Here is a 16248-nt window from a genome sequence, read left to right on the forward strand (position 1 = left end):
TGTGATAAATAGGAAAGAATATAAACAATCAAATTAATAGTCAAAATAATGTATGGTAAAAACTGAGTGTGATGAAAAATGTCATAATGAAACTGAATACAATTAATACCTTTTTTCTCACATTAATAAATAAATGTATAAAAAAGAAATTCCTTTAAAACTAATCTTGTACTTTTTGATAAATAGGAAAGAATATAAATATAAATATAAAAACATAATCGTCAAACAGCAAGCAACCAACAATACTGTACCTGCATGTTTACTAGAAAACTGTTGATGCTGTGCATCAGGTGATGAGGAGTAGTGTGCTGTACAGAAAGTCTGGTATCTGTAGTTTGGTCAGTATGTAGGTGGTGGGCACAGGTGGCCCAGTCGTCTAAGGCACCGCAATTCGCTGTACAGAGTTGCGTCCCTTGGGCATGCCAGAAACCTATGATTGTGGGTTCAAATCCCGGTTCGCCTAGATTATGTTTCTAGGTTTGTCAGCACCATACCGTGCCTTTGGGTTTCACCAAAATGGTAAACGTATGAGACCTGCATCACTTCAAGCTTTCCACCCACATTAAGCTGGCAAGCCACGATAAAACTGGAATACTGTTAAAAGCAAGATTTAACCCAACTCACTCACTCAATATCTAGGCTACATATAAAGTCTAGATTACTTGCTTTGGTCCTAGAAATATTTTTATCCTGCTAGTGTAACAAACATGCCATCATCAAGATGTGATACAAATACTGAAGAAAAAAATTAGGGATCCTGAAAAATAATTGGGGGGCGGATGGGTTGATACTTTTTGTAGGGAAGACTGAGGATATGATGTTATTTGTCCAAATATTTATGATCCCTAACTTTTTATGTTCAATATATATTTTTCTTGACTTGACAACATTACTTGATAATCATATCTGCAAGATCTCGTTTTGAAAAGTATTAGGCTCAATGTATATCGGTTGAAATGGGAACATGCAAATATTCTAATGTAAACATGATTTGATGAGATTAGAATGCTGTAACCTAGTCTTAATCACTGTATTGATGTCTTACGATCCTGGTTATGTGTAACACATTAATGCTTCTATAAGACATAGTTAAGGCAATAACCAAATTGGACCTGCGTGGCGTTGGAGTCTGGCAAATATAATTGATGCCAATTTCTTGTGGCTAGGTTGGGTCAGCTTTGCAGCTATTATGGATCTGTATGTGAGCTGTGAAAGTTAATTACCATGATTACACTATGCTGTGATCTTTGACCTACTTTGCCAGTTTCCACAAGTTAGTTAATGTTCTTAGCGTAAACACTGGGGGAGCTAATTGTTTACCACCACATCGCTGGGTCCCGGAGCTGGTGGGAGGGAAACAGACCTCACAACATTTGCATACCCCTATGAATTCTTCAGTGAAACTTCACAGGAAAGAGAGCTGAATTGGCGCCATTACTTATTCTGGAAATAGCTGAAGTCAAGGGTGCTTTCTCAGTCTTTGAACCTTGTTACATGAAGATCTAAGATTTGTGTGATCACAGACTTTGTGTTTTTCTTTGACAGTGAATGAATTCTTTTGAGTGAATAAGACATCAAGTAGGTAATAGAAGTGAGAAGTGACAAAGTTATCTCCCTTGGTATAGCCCTTGCTGTCCAGGTTTTGATTGTGTGTTTCTAAATACATTTTAATCTTTTAGTGGCTGCTACAAAAGGAAGAAGAATGTAATGAATGCTTGTCTAAGACATTGTTTAAAATCAACCTTGAATGGAGCTTGGGACCTTTCAATGTAGACCAACCAGCTCTTTTTTTCTTTATTCAAAATATCTATATTTTAGTTTGTCCAGTCAGACAGTATTCTTTTAAAGATGTAATTGTTAAAAAAGGGAATTGTTTTGGTGTGAATAGGTTTTAAGACATAATTACCATGGTACAAGAATTTTTTTTTTCCCTCTGACTATATTTATTCATATAAAACAGGAAAAAAAAGAAATTTAGTTTGACAATGAGACTTGACATTATTTTAATTATGTGTTTTCAGAGGATATTTTTCCATTTTGTTTGCAGGCCAGATTATCTATTGAGGCAAATTCAAGGATCTTTTTTTAATGGCATTAAGTGATTCCCTCACTAAATTTCAACAGTTGCCAATTCCATTTTAGGGACATCCTCATATAGTAATCCTTTGATGATATGTCATATGGTAAGTACTCCCGAAAATATTGGTCAAGTGATGAGCTATTATCAGAAACTACACTAAAGCATGAATCTAGTCCAATATGTTCATATTTCACGAAGTATTGTCAGAAACAAATATAACCAGATCTGAAGTGCATGGCACAAACATCACAATTGCCCTGAGTGAGAGCGCCACTTTCTTCTGGTGGAGAGACCCACAAACCCCTTGAGATTGTTCATTTGTCTGAGGTCATAATCAATATTCAATATGACTGGAGCTCTGGGGAGATATTTGTCTTGGAACAGTTAGCATCTGTGGACGTGATGTTATCACACATACTGCACCGCAAGATCTCCATGAAATGGGGAGGCTTCAAAAGCCATCCATTCACCCAAATTACGAAGCATGACAAAACTGAATTTAATGCTTTGCTGGTGACGCTGTTGGCTCAAAGATGTCCAGCTGGGTGGTGGTGAACATTCTTATTCACTGAATTGTCATTCTTCATGATTGAAATATAGGGTTGAAAATCATGATTTTTTTCATCGAAATATTTTTAATATTTGAGTTTAGAGGTTTTAATTTGAAAGAGGTTGATCAGGATGAAAAAATGATTATTTTTGTTGTGTTTGTTTCCTCTGGAGGAAACTCCTCATAATTGATTGTCATCTTGTTTTGATGGATTTATAGAGCTGGGTATTTGTGATTTGTGTACCAGTTGTATGAGCCAATGTATGATATGTATGATGTCTTGCAAGGATGTGCAAGATGTTTGTGTAGATATGAACTTTACAAGAGGACTGTGAATGAGAATGTGAGTTCTTGTGATATGACATGTGAACCTATTAAAACTCCCCAGATTGTTAGAGATTTAATATGACAAATGTAGAGTAGCTATCGTTCAAGGGTCATGAGCAAATGAAACAACATATGAATTAAGTACAAGAAATAGAAAATTGGAAGGAGAAAAATATGATGATTTTCATCAGAAAATAGATCGAGGTTCCATTATGAGTATTGTGAAGTTTCATAGTCTCTGTGTCCAACAATATTCTAGAATACACAGTCTGTAGATTGTAGATACTCTTTCATGTTGGAGATGGCACAGGTGGCCCAGTCATCTAAGGCAGTGCAGAGTTGCATCCCTTTGGCACACCAGGAACCTTTAATTGTGGATTCCAATACCAATTCGCCCTGATTACTAAGTTTGTTACCCATCCATGTAGTCATGGGTTTCACCAAATTTGTAAATTTCTGAGACCTGCATGACTACGAATTTCCCCCAACTTCATGCATGATATAACAGAAATAATGTTCAAAGTGGTGTTAAACCAAACTAGCTCACTCATATCAATTAACTTTTCGATAGACTGAATAGCAATGGGGACCAATTCTGCCCTGGAATTCCCATTGTCATGGCCCTGACATTGCTTACAGAAATTCTGCACTACCATCATTGTTATTTATTTGTTACCGTATATGTGAAAATTCCTGTAGTTTGAACAAGAATGTGAATGCCACTAGTGTTCGGGCTTCAACTGATCTTCTAATGACCCATATTTGTTATGTATCACTTCGTTGACAGATTTGCTGTTTGTATGTTATGACATTAGGGGACTACACCACTACCCCTTGTATTTACAAAGCCAAGACATAACTGCATGTACCTTGAATGTTTTAATTCCTCATGTCAAGCGAATGTGCTTGTCGTAAAAGGCAACTAACGGGATCAGGTGGTCAGGGTCGCTGACTTGGTTGATCCATGTCATCAGTCCCAATTGCGTGGATGCTCATGATATTAATCACTGGATTGTCTGGTCCAGACTTGATTATTTACAGACCGCCATCATATAACTGGAATATTGCTGAGTGTGGCGTTAAACAACAAACCAACCAACAACCAACCTCATGTCAAATTGTCAGTTACCTTCAACAAGGATGGTTGTTTTATTAAATTACTTTGCATACCGTTACAGCAAACAAGCATTTCACAAACGTGAAATAAAATTAATATTTTGTGGACTATCTTATTATTTCCTGCTTAATCTGTAACTAATTATTTGGTAAATTAATAAAATTTCAAAGGAGGTCAGCATAGGAAGCAGGTTAGTCCTTTGAGTTTTATAAGTTTTCTTTGATCATCCAACCTTGTTATTCCATTGCCCTTTTCCAGAAAGTAGTCACACACCAACTGTTATGTCTACTGGACCAACAATGTTTTTCGGCATTATTTTCAGATTTTACTCACAGCCTATGGAGTCTTATGAATGTTTACTAGAAGTGCCCCGGGTTCAATGACTTGGTTCATTGCATTTTATTGTATCTGGATGTTAGACATTGCTCGTCTCAATCACTGGTTTGTCTGGTCCTGACCTTAATTAATATATAGCTTGAATATAGCAAAGTTCAGTGTCAAACAACAAACGAACAGTACTATCCCCAAAATCGTTACTTGTCTCTATCTGGCTTGAAACTAGTGGTTAAGACCACAGAGTTTAATGTTAATGCTGCAGTATTAGTGAGAGATATTTTATTTGCAGGACTGGCATCAATTTCAATACCAATTTACATTTGAAATGTCCTTGATTTCAAGTTATTTTTTGTCTTATACTGCCCAATATATTTATAATCAGAATGTTTATTCTGATGTATCCCTCTGCATGAAGACCTGATGGCACCTCCACATGATCAGTGTCAAGACTTTAGATATGAGTTAATGAAGCATTCAGACAATTCTGATTTATGTATCTTTAAAATGAAAATACAGCGTTAGAAATTGGCACTAGTCCTGTAGTTCTTATCAAACTGCCCAATAGTAAAGGTATCCTAAGCACTAGTAGAAATTGGCCCATTTTAAGGGTTTTGCTATATGTTATCATTATAAAGACTAGTTTCTAACCCTGAAAATATAACATCCAGTCCCGAATGTATCTAATTCATTATATCCTTGTATCCTTGTGGATATGTTATATCCCCTGTTCTTTCTTGGTGCCATGGTGTCTACACCCAAATAGGACTTCCATCAAAGGAATATATGTGGTGAGTGTTCTTCCTTTTGTAAAAATCAAAATTTCTGAATCACTGTGGTTATTAATTGAAAGAAATGATGCCTTAATTATTGTATTAGGAAGCAGACAAATCAGGAACCCATCAATCCTTCAAAGTTTGCTCCTATGGAGGTATCGTCAGATCTTCATGCAGAGTGGTATTGTATCAGAATAAAAGATCTGATTTTAATGAGATTGCTTTTGGATTCTTTAGAGCATCAGACTTGTTTTCAAACCCCTGGGCAGGGGCAGGTAACTCTAAGCCCTCTTCAGTGTCACACTGTTTTCATCCATGGGTAAGCAGAGGAAGTTACATCACTTTGATTTCCCGAACATCCCTTGTAGTTGAATTATGTTAACCATATTATTCTACGATTCATTGTGAAATCCATATTTTGTTTTCGATTCAATTCTTTTTCCAATTCAGTACTGATTGATTTTATCATCACAAAGAGAAAAAGGTTAAAATTGGGGATAACGATCATACAATACTGATCAATAACATTTGTGGTTTTTAAATGCCTTTAAATCAAGTATTTCAACCCTCATTTTGCCCAAGTTGGATTGTTCTACACAGAGTCTTATTTGGAATAATTGACTCATTTGACTGAGAGGAAGATATCGATTTTGCATTTGATACATCATACCTCATTTTCATCGCCTCGAGTCCAAGGTTGTAAACCCCGAAAAAATTAATTGAAGGTCGAGAATGGACGAGGTTGTTAATCAGAAGTTTGGGGAACTATTGACAAGAGAAGGGGAAATTTATGAGCATTGAATCTCAGGATTTCCGGACCATTTCCTATGTGGAAACAAGGCATGGCCTTTGTGGAGACACTCCTTGATCATGCCATTACGTTGGCTGGACTTTTTATGTGGAGAAGCGGTCATAGCATTGATTGAGTTAATTTGGTTTTGCAATGGGGAATGGCTTTTACTTGTTCATGGCTCCATGCAGGGATTAATGTCATAGTTGTCATGGATGTGGGGTTGAGTTTTAATCAGGAACTTTTGTTTTGCTGGAACGTCAATTTTTGTTATTTGTGGTTAATTTACTGAGTGACTGAATCAAGTTACAAGTTTGCAAGGTCTTGATAATGCTATGATAATTGATGGTTTTTTTTTAGGTGTAGAAAATACAGGCAAGTCAGCAGGTCTTGAGTTTCACAAAAATTGCTCCAGACGAGCAAATGATCACTATAGATCTGGGCCCATTTGCACAAAGCAGTGTTATCACTATGACTATTGTAAGTCTATGTTAAGTCAGGGAGTTATGATGGTCTTAGCGCTGAGGTTGCTTTGTGCAAGTGAGCCCTGATATATCCTTGTTCTCACAGTGGGATCTTAGGTTAAGACTATTGTGAGTCTATGCTAGAGTTACGATAGTTGTTGCAGTACGATCATTTGTATAGAAGTAGAAGAGGACTTTAGCACTGTTGAATAAGTTAGATATATATATGTGTGTCTCCTTTGGAAACGGGTGACACGTCAGGAATGTATTCAAGTTATATATCAATGTTCATTGAAAGTTGGTTAGAAAAAATTACAACTCTTCAATCCTGTGTATAAGACGACCCTACTTGAAAGCCCCCTCATTCTAGGTACGAAAAACTTGCATTATACACAGTGATATACGGTATGCTTATTACATATTTACCTTTAGGATTTGTTTGTATGTTGTTTAACGCTTCATTCAGCAATATTACTTTTCATAATCTGTTATATCAGTTTCATGGTCAGACGGCAATGGTTAACCCTAGTGGTAAAAGCGTTCACTTGTTACACCGAAGCTCTTGGTCACAATCCATTCCCCACATGGGTGAAATGTGTGAAGCCCATTTCCGATGTCCCCTGCCATGATATTGCAGGAATATTGCTAAAATCGGCATAAACCCCAACTCACACACTACACTCACCCTAGGTCTGTTAAATGAGTCTATTTTACAGATGAGCCATATGCCTTAAATCTTAGTTTTTTTTGGTTTTTTTTGTTATAATAGTAATACTTTGAGGAAAATAACACAATTACTCTGTGTTGCAAAATATTATCATGAATTCATATGAATATATGAATGGCTGAGGTCAACCCAAATCCATTTTGGCCTTATCTTGGACATTGGCCAAGAAAATCTCTAAATCAAGAAGTCTATCTTTCCGAGCAAGTGCATTTATAATATTACGTATTCTTATGTTGATATGCTATCTACTATTTTATCTCTAAACTTGATTAAAAGGTCAGGGGTGAGATTGTCTCAGGATGAAGAGTGTTCGTTTTGTATGTCAAACATAACGAATGCTTGGTCTAATTAGATTTTCATGAGTATTGATTTTCCTGTCTGAAGAGAGACAGTTTAGTTAAAGACCCAACAGTTATGTGCTCCGTATACAGCTGACTGTGAGGTTTATGACCATTTATTCCCTAGAGGGTCTAAAGTAGTGTTATCTAACGCTGTGTAATATTACACACCTGACTGGTGACTAATACACTGTAGAATAAGTCTCACGACTCTTAAGAGTCGTGAGACTTATTCTACAGTGTATTAGTCCACAGTCAAAGAGAAAGACATTTTGTTCATTCCCAGCTTAGTAAAACATATTACTTACAAGTCAAAGGTAAATCCAGGTTGGACTGTATCTTCTTTATAAACTATTATCTTCTTTATAAACTATTATCTTATTGGTTGTGTGATCAATGTGTGTTTGTAACCAAGGTAATAAAAGCTTGCAGAATGTACTATAAAGGTATATGTTCTCAGATGAAAAGATGAACTGTTTCTTTTTCTTCAGTCGGTAAGTCTTTTCCAGAATTTAGATGTACATAGTTCTGATTCATGATCTCTGTTGTTAAGTTCACAACATGATACTAAACTTAGTGTCTGAAATAAGTTTTATTCCCAACAACTTTTTTGAGCTGGTGACTAGTGAATGTAACCTCCCATCTTGAAAGTTGTTGGCACGCATCTGTAACTAGACTACATGTTGGAGCATAATCTTTTTCAGTTTTGCTTCATCTGAAACTTCCTCTTTGTCAATCAATGTGTGTCGTATTCATGATCACGCTTTTTCTTTTCTCTCTTCTATTCTTCTTGCTCTTACTTTAAAATTGGGTAGCCAAGTGGTTAAAGGGTTCGTCATCACGCCAAAGACCCGGGTTCGATTCTCGACATTGGTGCAATGTGCGAAGCCTATTTCTGGTGTCCCCTGCTGTGATATTCCTGGAGTATTGCTAAAAGCGGCGTAAAACCATACTCAGTCAGTTAGTCAGACTTACTTTAAAATCATCATGTTTGGTCTGCTTTTCGTGATGTACCAATCAGATGCAAGCATTAATAGCTCTTAAAGTTCTGAAAGTTCACAGCAGGTAATATATATTACCATATTACCAGGCAATGTTTACATGACTCAGGGGGACGTCAGGTAGCCTAGTTGTTAAAGCGTTAGCTCAGCACGCCGAAGACCCGTGTTCGATTCCCCATATGGTTACAATATGTGAAGCCCATTTCTGGTGTCCTCCACCGTGATATTGCTGGAATATTGCTAAATGCAGCGTAAAACCAAACCCACTCACATACTTACAGTTATGATTTACAATGTAAAGCTAAAAAAAAAATTTTAATACAGTATCTTCACTGCCTATCAAAATGAAAAGAATAATTAGGGCTAAATAATAGGGTTTACTTGTAGATGGTCGGGCAGGTAGGAATAAATTTCATATATCCCGACAAAATTTTACAAGCCACAGGATTATGGGAAGACAGCCATTTTGGTCACTGACTCCACTGGTTACAGATTGTCATTGTCAGTGCACCAGCGTCGACACAAAGTAATCTAAAATATAAATTGATCATTTTATCTTTGGAATTGTCTATAAAATGACTAGATGGAGGGCGAGATTATCGTTACGATAGCAGCCAGTGCTTGTCTACGAATCAGGTGGCCAGACTTGGTGACTTGGTTGATTGTGTGTCATCATACGTCACTGAAGTGAGACATTGCTCGCATCATGGAACACTGGAGTGTCTGGTCCAGACTTGATTATTTACAGGTTGCCCTCATATAGACCACCACTAAAAAAACTTTATTCTGTCGTGTTCATAGTACATCTCAAGATAGCTTGTTGTAATGTTAATGTGCAAGGTGAATCTACATCCAAATATAAGAACATGAGAACTTATAAAAATCCCAATTTTGAACAAAATTGTTTCCTATTTACTTGCCAAGGGCATTAATTTTAACTTTCTTTTTTCATGTATTCAAGCTAAGGGCACTTAGTGTGGAATCCTATTTCAATCTATGAGCCCTCAGTTTCACATGAGGCAATAATCACAATACTGAGATCTAAACTATCACTAGGCATCAGAATGGAGCCTCTTTAGGATGTTCCAAAGCATTGTTATAGAAAATTTCTTCCCATAAGTTTGCAATGTGATACTTTAATTTATCATGGAAGATCTGGGGTAGAATAGGTCTTCGGAAACACATACTTGCCGTAGAAGGAGACTATGCTTGTCATAAGAGGTGAATAATGGGATCGGGTAGTCAGACTTGCTGACTTGGTTGATGCATGTCATCACATCCCAATTGCGTGGATCGATGCTCATGATGTCAATCACTGGATTGTCTGGTCCAGACTCGATTATTTACAGACCGCCGTCATATGGCTGGAATATTGCTGAGTGTGGCGTTAAACAACAAACAAACAAAAGTTTTCAATGTTTAGGCATTATGATTATTTCTTTTGTCAGCAGTGTTGTGTTTGGAAGGAAAGAAGACAAATATATCTTATTATTATGAAATATTAAATAATAATAAAGTACTTTACTTACAAAGTAAGAATACTGTTATTGTGGTCCACACATGATATATGACCATAGTGTTCTTTCAACGTGATGGATCCTGTTTGTATGGGGATCTGTCCCTGTACAGGAAACAGCCAACAACAGCTGTGGGAGGTGGCATTTGCCTCAAGCGCTCTTTGACATTTGGTTACTTAAATTACTGTTTCATATTGCAAAACAAATATTGGGAATGTCTTGTAAATCTAAACATTCCAGTACTCTACACCAATAACCAAGTCATTATATGGTGAAAATCATAAAAATAATTATCTATTTCTTTTGATATTACAACAAATAAACATAGCTTTCTTTAATGATCAATATTAAGAAAACCATAAAAATAATTATCTATTTGTTTATATTATTTTCTTTAATGCTCAATGTTAAGAAAATCATAAAAATAATAATCTATTTATGTTGATATAGCAACAAACAAACATAATTTTCTTTATTGCTCAATATTAAGAAAATCATAAAAATAATGATCTATTTGTTTATATAATTTTCTTTAATGAAAATTTGTGGTGATATAACAACAAACAAACATATATTTTTTTAATGCACAGTATTAAGAAATTAATAAAAATAATTATCTATTTGTTTTGATATAACAACAAATAAACATGGCTTTCTTTAATGCTCAAAGAAAATCATAAATATTATTGTCTATTTGTGTTCATATATATAGTACTATGAACTGTAAGCCAAGCTGAGTGAGATGTGATCAGCTTTTGTAAATATGGGAACAGCATCAATTCTACTTGGTCTGCATAGTAATTAGAGAGCTTGGCCTATTGTAAGTGACATCAAGTTACCTCATGTGGTAGAGAAGGGGCCTAACCTGGGGATATATGGACATTTATACACTGTATTATCTACCTGTTATCAGCAAGATAGGCAGCTTATCAACCAGGCTTTAAGTATCCATTTGCTGTCCTTTCAGAGCTGTGTCAACGTGGAATATCTTACATGCAATGGGACAGTGATTGACATATTTCATGAACCTTTTTGGACTGTGAATAATTTTGGACATGATGTGGACTTTGACATTTCCCACCTGTTGATGGGCACAGACTGTTTGATTATCTGTGATCAAGGACCGTATGGGACAGACTGTCTGTCCGAGTATTCTTTTGTTTCTGATGCAAATAGCTGCTTGATACTGACCTCGGAATATTAAATAATTAGATTCTGGTCCCTGTGTCTGTGTGCATGGGCTTGTATTGTGTATGTCAGCTTTGACAGGTCAGAAAAGTCTTGTCTGTCAAATGTGAATGTAGACTGTAGACAAGGAGGTCATCTGGAACAGAGATCAGAGTTTGGTCGAGATTACTCCTCTTACTTATTTTTAGAAAACTTAGATTACAGCATTGTGTTGTTACGATTTGACAAACGTAAACATTTATGAACTTTTTGAAAGTAAACGATTCTTTCAACACTTGAACTCTATGAATATTTACCACAGATACCATTCCTGATAATTGTGTGTAAGTGCTTAGCTGTGACCTGTCCTGGACGATTTTATTTGTTTGTTGTTGATGGTCGTGTGATGCCTGTGCTAAGTGTATCATGACTTAGATACTGTATTTATCAGTGATACATAGATGTGACTCACAGAGGAGAAGACAAAGTCCGATAATCCAGTATTTTGCCAAGGGATACCTGCTTGGCGAATGACGAGATCACAAGACATTATTACATTGGAAAAAACCAATTGATTGTACTATTGTTTATCCTGTGGTGAAAGAATTTCAAGATGGATGCTATCAAAGTTGCACGGGATTACTTTGTCAGTAGTCAGAGTAGTTTGCTTATTGAAAACAGGGAATTCGGACACAGGAAGTTCATCCATCTTGGAAACCAGAAGCCGAAGCAGTCGAGTGGTGCCAGGCTGTCCTCACCGACCACGGAGAAAAGTTCTCCCTTAAAAGACAAGGAGTTCCCTATATTGACACCGCAGACTAAGGGCATGAGGTCAGGTAGGTGGCGCTAGTTTAGTGTCAGACGAGTGAAGAGTCATGGGCAGCAGAAGGAATGGTAGGCTTATTTTCACTGTTTTTCCTGCTGAACGTGTGCCCAGTTGTCTGAGGCATTGCTGTATGGGGTACAGAGTTGCATCCCTTTGGTGTGCCAGGAAGCTATAATCATCTTTTCGAGTCCTGGTTCTCCTTGATCGTGTTTCTAGGTTTGTCAGTGCCTTTCCTAAGTTGGGGTTTCACCAAAGTGGTAAAAGTCTTAGACCTGCATCACTTGAGGCTTTCCCCCATCATCAAGCTGACACGCCATGATATAACTGAAATACTGTTCAAGCACTATTAAGCCCTTCTCACTCACTCCTTTTTCACATATTGCCAGCATCCAATGCTCGTCAAAGGTGATAAATCAGAATCAGGGGCATGGGCGGATACAGAGGGGGGGTGCGCACCCCCCTTTTTATTTCGAAAAAAATATTTATTTCTGTATAAATTACCACCAAAGACAATAAATAGATCTTAATAGTGCCCCCCCTTCTTTTAAAAAAAACTGTATCCGCCTCTGAGGGCCCACTTGCACAAAGCGATCTTAGAGCTGAGACTATTGTAAGTCTATGTTAAAGTATGGGAGTTACGATCATCTTAGCGCTGGGATGGCTTTGTGGGTCTAGGTGTTTACAATGTGTCATCTGTCTGATTATGTGTCATTGCACCCAGATGGTGTAAACTGTTGTTCAGTAAGGCAATTCCTGATTTGTCTGGACCTGACTGAGGGCATGATATTTACAGCTGACTTGATATAGCTGGAATATTGCTGACAGTGGTGTAAAACAACATTCAGTCACTCACTCACTCCCCACACTGGTGGATAATTCCATGGGTGATGTGTGAAGGGTCAATTGTCGGTCTCCGACATCCAAAAGCTGTTATCTGGCGGTTAGAATGGCTGCCCATAGAGCTGAAGGTTGGTGCTTCGATCCCCGGCGGTGTCATACCAAATGACATTAAAAATGCTACTTGTTGTTACCCTGCCTGGCACTTGGCATAAGGAGCTAAAACAAGGACTGGTTGGCTTGGAGTCAGGGTACTGTATCCAAGTGGGGTAGCCATAGTAAACTTTGGCGTAGTAATTTCGGTGGGCTAGCACTATAAACCGGTGTTAGTCCAGACTAGTAAAACAAGACACATACACACATGCATGCACGTCGCTATGTAAGTGCAATTGTCTTGAATGCAACGTTAAACCCCATATGACCTCGCCTGTACCTGTTTATGATCAAGATTGGTTAGCTACAATGGATGCTAAGAGGGGACTTTTTAATTTCCTGTTTTGATCTGCGGCCACACACATGTGCAATTTGTAGATACAGTCTAACCTTGTTGTGTCGAAATCGTGGGGACCTGGGAAAAAGTTCGAAATATCCGGGATTCGAGATATCAGGGGAATTTTAAACCTAATTTGGATACTTCGGTCTCCGAACTGAGTTCATGACAACAGGGAATTCATTCATTCATAAATATCATACATTAGGAATAATATTTGTATAATGTGAGCCTTTGGCAACATAATACATATATTTTTTTGTCCCTCATGTGTGATCTTTATGATACAGGTACTCATGAGGGTAATAATTTCTTTACCATGTTATGTCATTCTTAAAACAGTGCATTCACTGAAGGAACAATGCATGAGTGAACCTTCCCTTTTGTTATTTGGTGTCAAATGATTTGCAGCCATGTTTGCTAATAGAAGCAGTCCCACATTGAGGAAACTTGTTCATGTTAGGCAATAGATTTTTGAGGAAGTAGGTACATATCGACTATCTGTAACCCTTGAAGATCAGGGGTAGAATAGGTCTTCAGCAACCCATACTTGCTGTAAGAGCCGACTATGCTTGTCGTAAAAGACGACTAACGGGGTCGGGTGGTCAGGCTCGCCGACTTTGTTTATAAATGTCATCGATCCCAATTAAGTGGATCAATGCTCATGATGTCAATCACTGGATTGTCTGGTCCAGACTCAATTATTTACAGACAGCCGTCATGTAGCTGGAATATTGCTGAATGCAGCGTTAAACAACAAACAAACAAATAAACTATCCGTGAAAGTATTTTTGAGACTACTGAGCAGCCTGAACTTGGCTTTCAGCATCAGTCAATTTTAGTGTTATCATATGGTAGTTTTGAGTTCACTAGCCCAAACACTAGAACCTGGATTCGAACTTGTAGCTAAAGCCGCAGACTGCATTGACGTATGGAGCCTACTGAAAGTAGTCCCTCCCAGTTGACCTCATTTGCAGATTTATTGGAATGTGATATCAAGTTTATCTTGTTTTTTTGCATCATTAACACTATCCATATGTGATACTGATAAGCTGGGTATCACGATGCAATAAATATGCAAATGAGGTTAACCTGTCGGGAACACAAAGTAACCTTGAGCTATATACATTAATATAATGTCTGTTTACTCAATACACTAGTGATTAACAAGTTTAGGAAGGGGTTTCCAGATGTGTGTGTGTTTCTGTACCCAAACAGGGCTGCCAATCATTTGTCACTATGATCCATAGGGCAGGTCACTCAAACAATGTATTCATACACGGTTTCAAATTTTACTTCATTAAGGAGGTGGACGGGTGGCCTAGTGGTTAAAGCATTCGCTTGTCACACCAAAGACCCGGGTTCGATTCCCGACATGAGTACAATGTGTGAAGTCCATTTCTGGTGTCCCCTGCCATGATATTGCTGGAATATTGCTAAAAGCGGCGTAAAACCATACTCACTCATTCACTTCATTAAGAGAAATTACATCTTTTTATAATTTATTTCAAGAATGTCATTATTTGATAAAGAGATTATTATCCTTGTGTTTCTGTATCATAAACATATATTAGAAATGAAAAATATGTATTGTATCCAAGATAATATTCCTAATAATATATATTTCTGATTCAGAAACACACTCAGCTAACAAGTTGTAATATACTCACCACCAAAAAAAACAAGAACCATAAAAACAAAGAGAAGTTTTTACGCTGAAGAGAGATGTTTCCAATGTGTTCAACTTAATGACAAAACTAACAATCAGTCAGGTGTTACTACAGTGTCTTTATTCTTATCACGATATGCTGCACATGATTTATTAACTTTACACGCTAATCCTGAGCGAGACAAATAGTGAATCTCGAGTCATGAATCTATGACGTCACATGTGATGCGTTCATAAACACTGGTTCAGTATGTTTGTTTGTGCATCGAACCAATCTAATATCACCTGAATATGAGTATATCTTCATATATTAACCAACATGTATGGTATTCACGTTCCTTTTGTCAGTGAGATGTCAGATGTTTACTGTACAGAAACACACTCAGTTTCCATGTAGGAGTTGGATACTGGATATCAAATAAGATCTGACCTTCAGGATATCCATTAACAATGCCATCAACACCTAGTGTAGTAGAACAGACTGGTGTGGAAATGTGAAATCTGAAGACACATGGAAGAGAATGTGTTCGGTTTCATGGGGCAAGGTCATTCATTTCAAGAATTCATTTGCCAACCTGATTCTGAAATTGCTTATGACTTTGGCATTTTGATCAATTTTCTGTTCTTCATCCACCAGAAATGCAATTATACCAGGCCAAACCTTGTGAATACCTTAAGCAGATTATCTGTGTACTAATAAGCTACCCATGTCTGTATGGATTATTTGTAAACACAAAATTTCCCCGGCTTGAGATTTGTTGGCGCATTCCGTATTTCCTCTATAAGATGCCTTGGCATAGTTTGGTCTCATACAGTACAAGTTAGTTTTGACCAGTGTGAAATTGGTAAATTATCGTTTTATGTATTGTGCAGGTAACAAACAGTGGATGCACCCCTCCGATGCCCTCCTGAAGGGCCATATCCTGTACAATGTCAAGGTGAGTGTAGGTGTCACACATGGGATTGTTTTTCAAGTCAATACACATGTACTTTAAAATTATATGTATGTGGAAGCTTACCCTTGCCACCAGGCTAAAACTGGTGTACAACCCAACACACACAGACTGTATGACATTAGGAGTGACCCGGTTAGACCAGGCAATTTTTTAGCCTAGGTGCTGTAAGGGACTTGAGTGTTCCCTGTATGCTGTAAGGTACTTGAGTGTTCCCTGTATGGTACTTGAGTGTTCCCTGTATGGTACTTGAGTGTTCCCTGTTTGCTGTAAGGTATTTGAGTGT

The 16248-nt window shown here is 37.4% G+C and overlaps 1 protein-coding gene across 6 annotated transcripts in view; it reads left to right on the forward strand.

Annotated features, from left to right (window-relative positions):
* Positions 1-16248, forward strand: part of LOC139463873 (PTB domain-containing engulfment adapter protein 1-like) — an 81262-nt gene that overhangs the window by 49727 nt on the left and 15287 nt on the right. For 3 of the 6 annotated variants that reach the window (XM_071245279.1, XM_071245276.1, XM_071245277.1), the window contains exons 2-3: positions 11869-12023; positions 15883-15947. In XM_071245279.1, the coding sequence (XP_071101380.1) occupies positions 12014-12023; positions 15883-15947 (75 nt within the window). In that variant the 5' untranslated portion in view covers positions 11869-12013. Of the gene's footprint in view, positions 1-10987; positions 12024-15882; positions 15948-16248 lie in introns of all 6 variants that reach the window. The other 3 variants (XM_071245275.1, XM_071245278.1, XM_071245280.1) reach the window with 2 other exon arrangements.

This window comes from Haliotis cracherodii, unplaced genomic scaffold (assembly GCF_022045235.1).
Source record: "Haliotis cracherodii isolate W230 unplaced genomic scaffold, xgHalCrac1.p SCAF_16, whole genome shotgun sequence".
NCBI lineage: Eukaryota > Metazoa > Mollusca > Gastropoda > Lepetellida > Haliotidae > Haliotis > Haliotis cracherodii.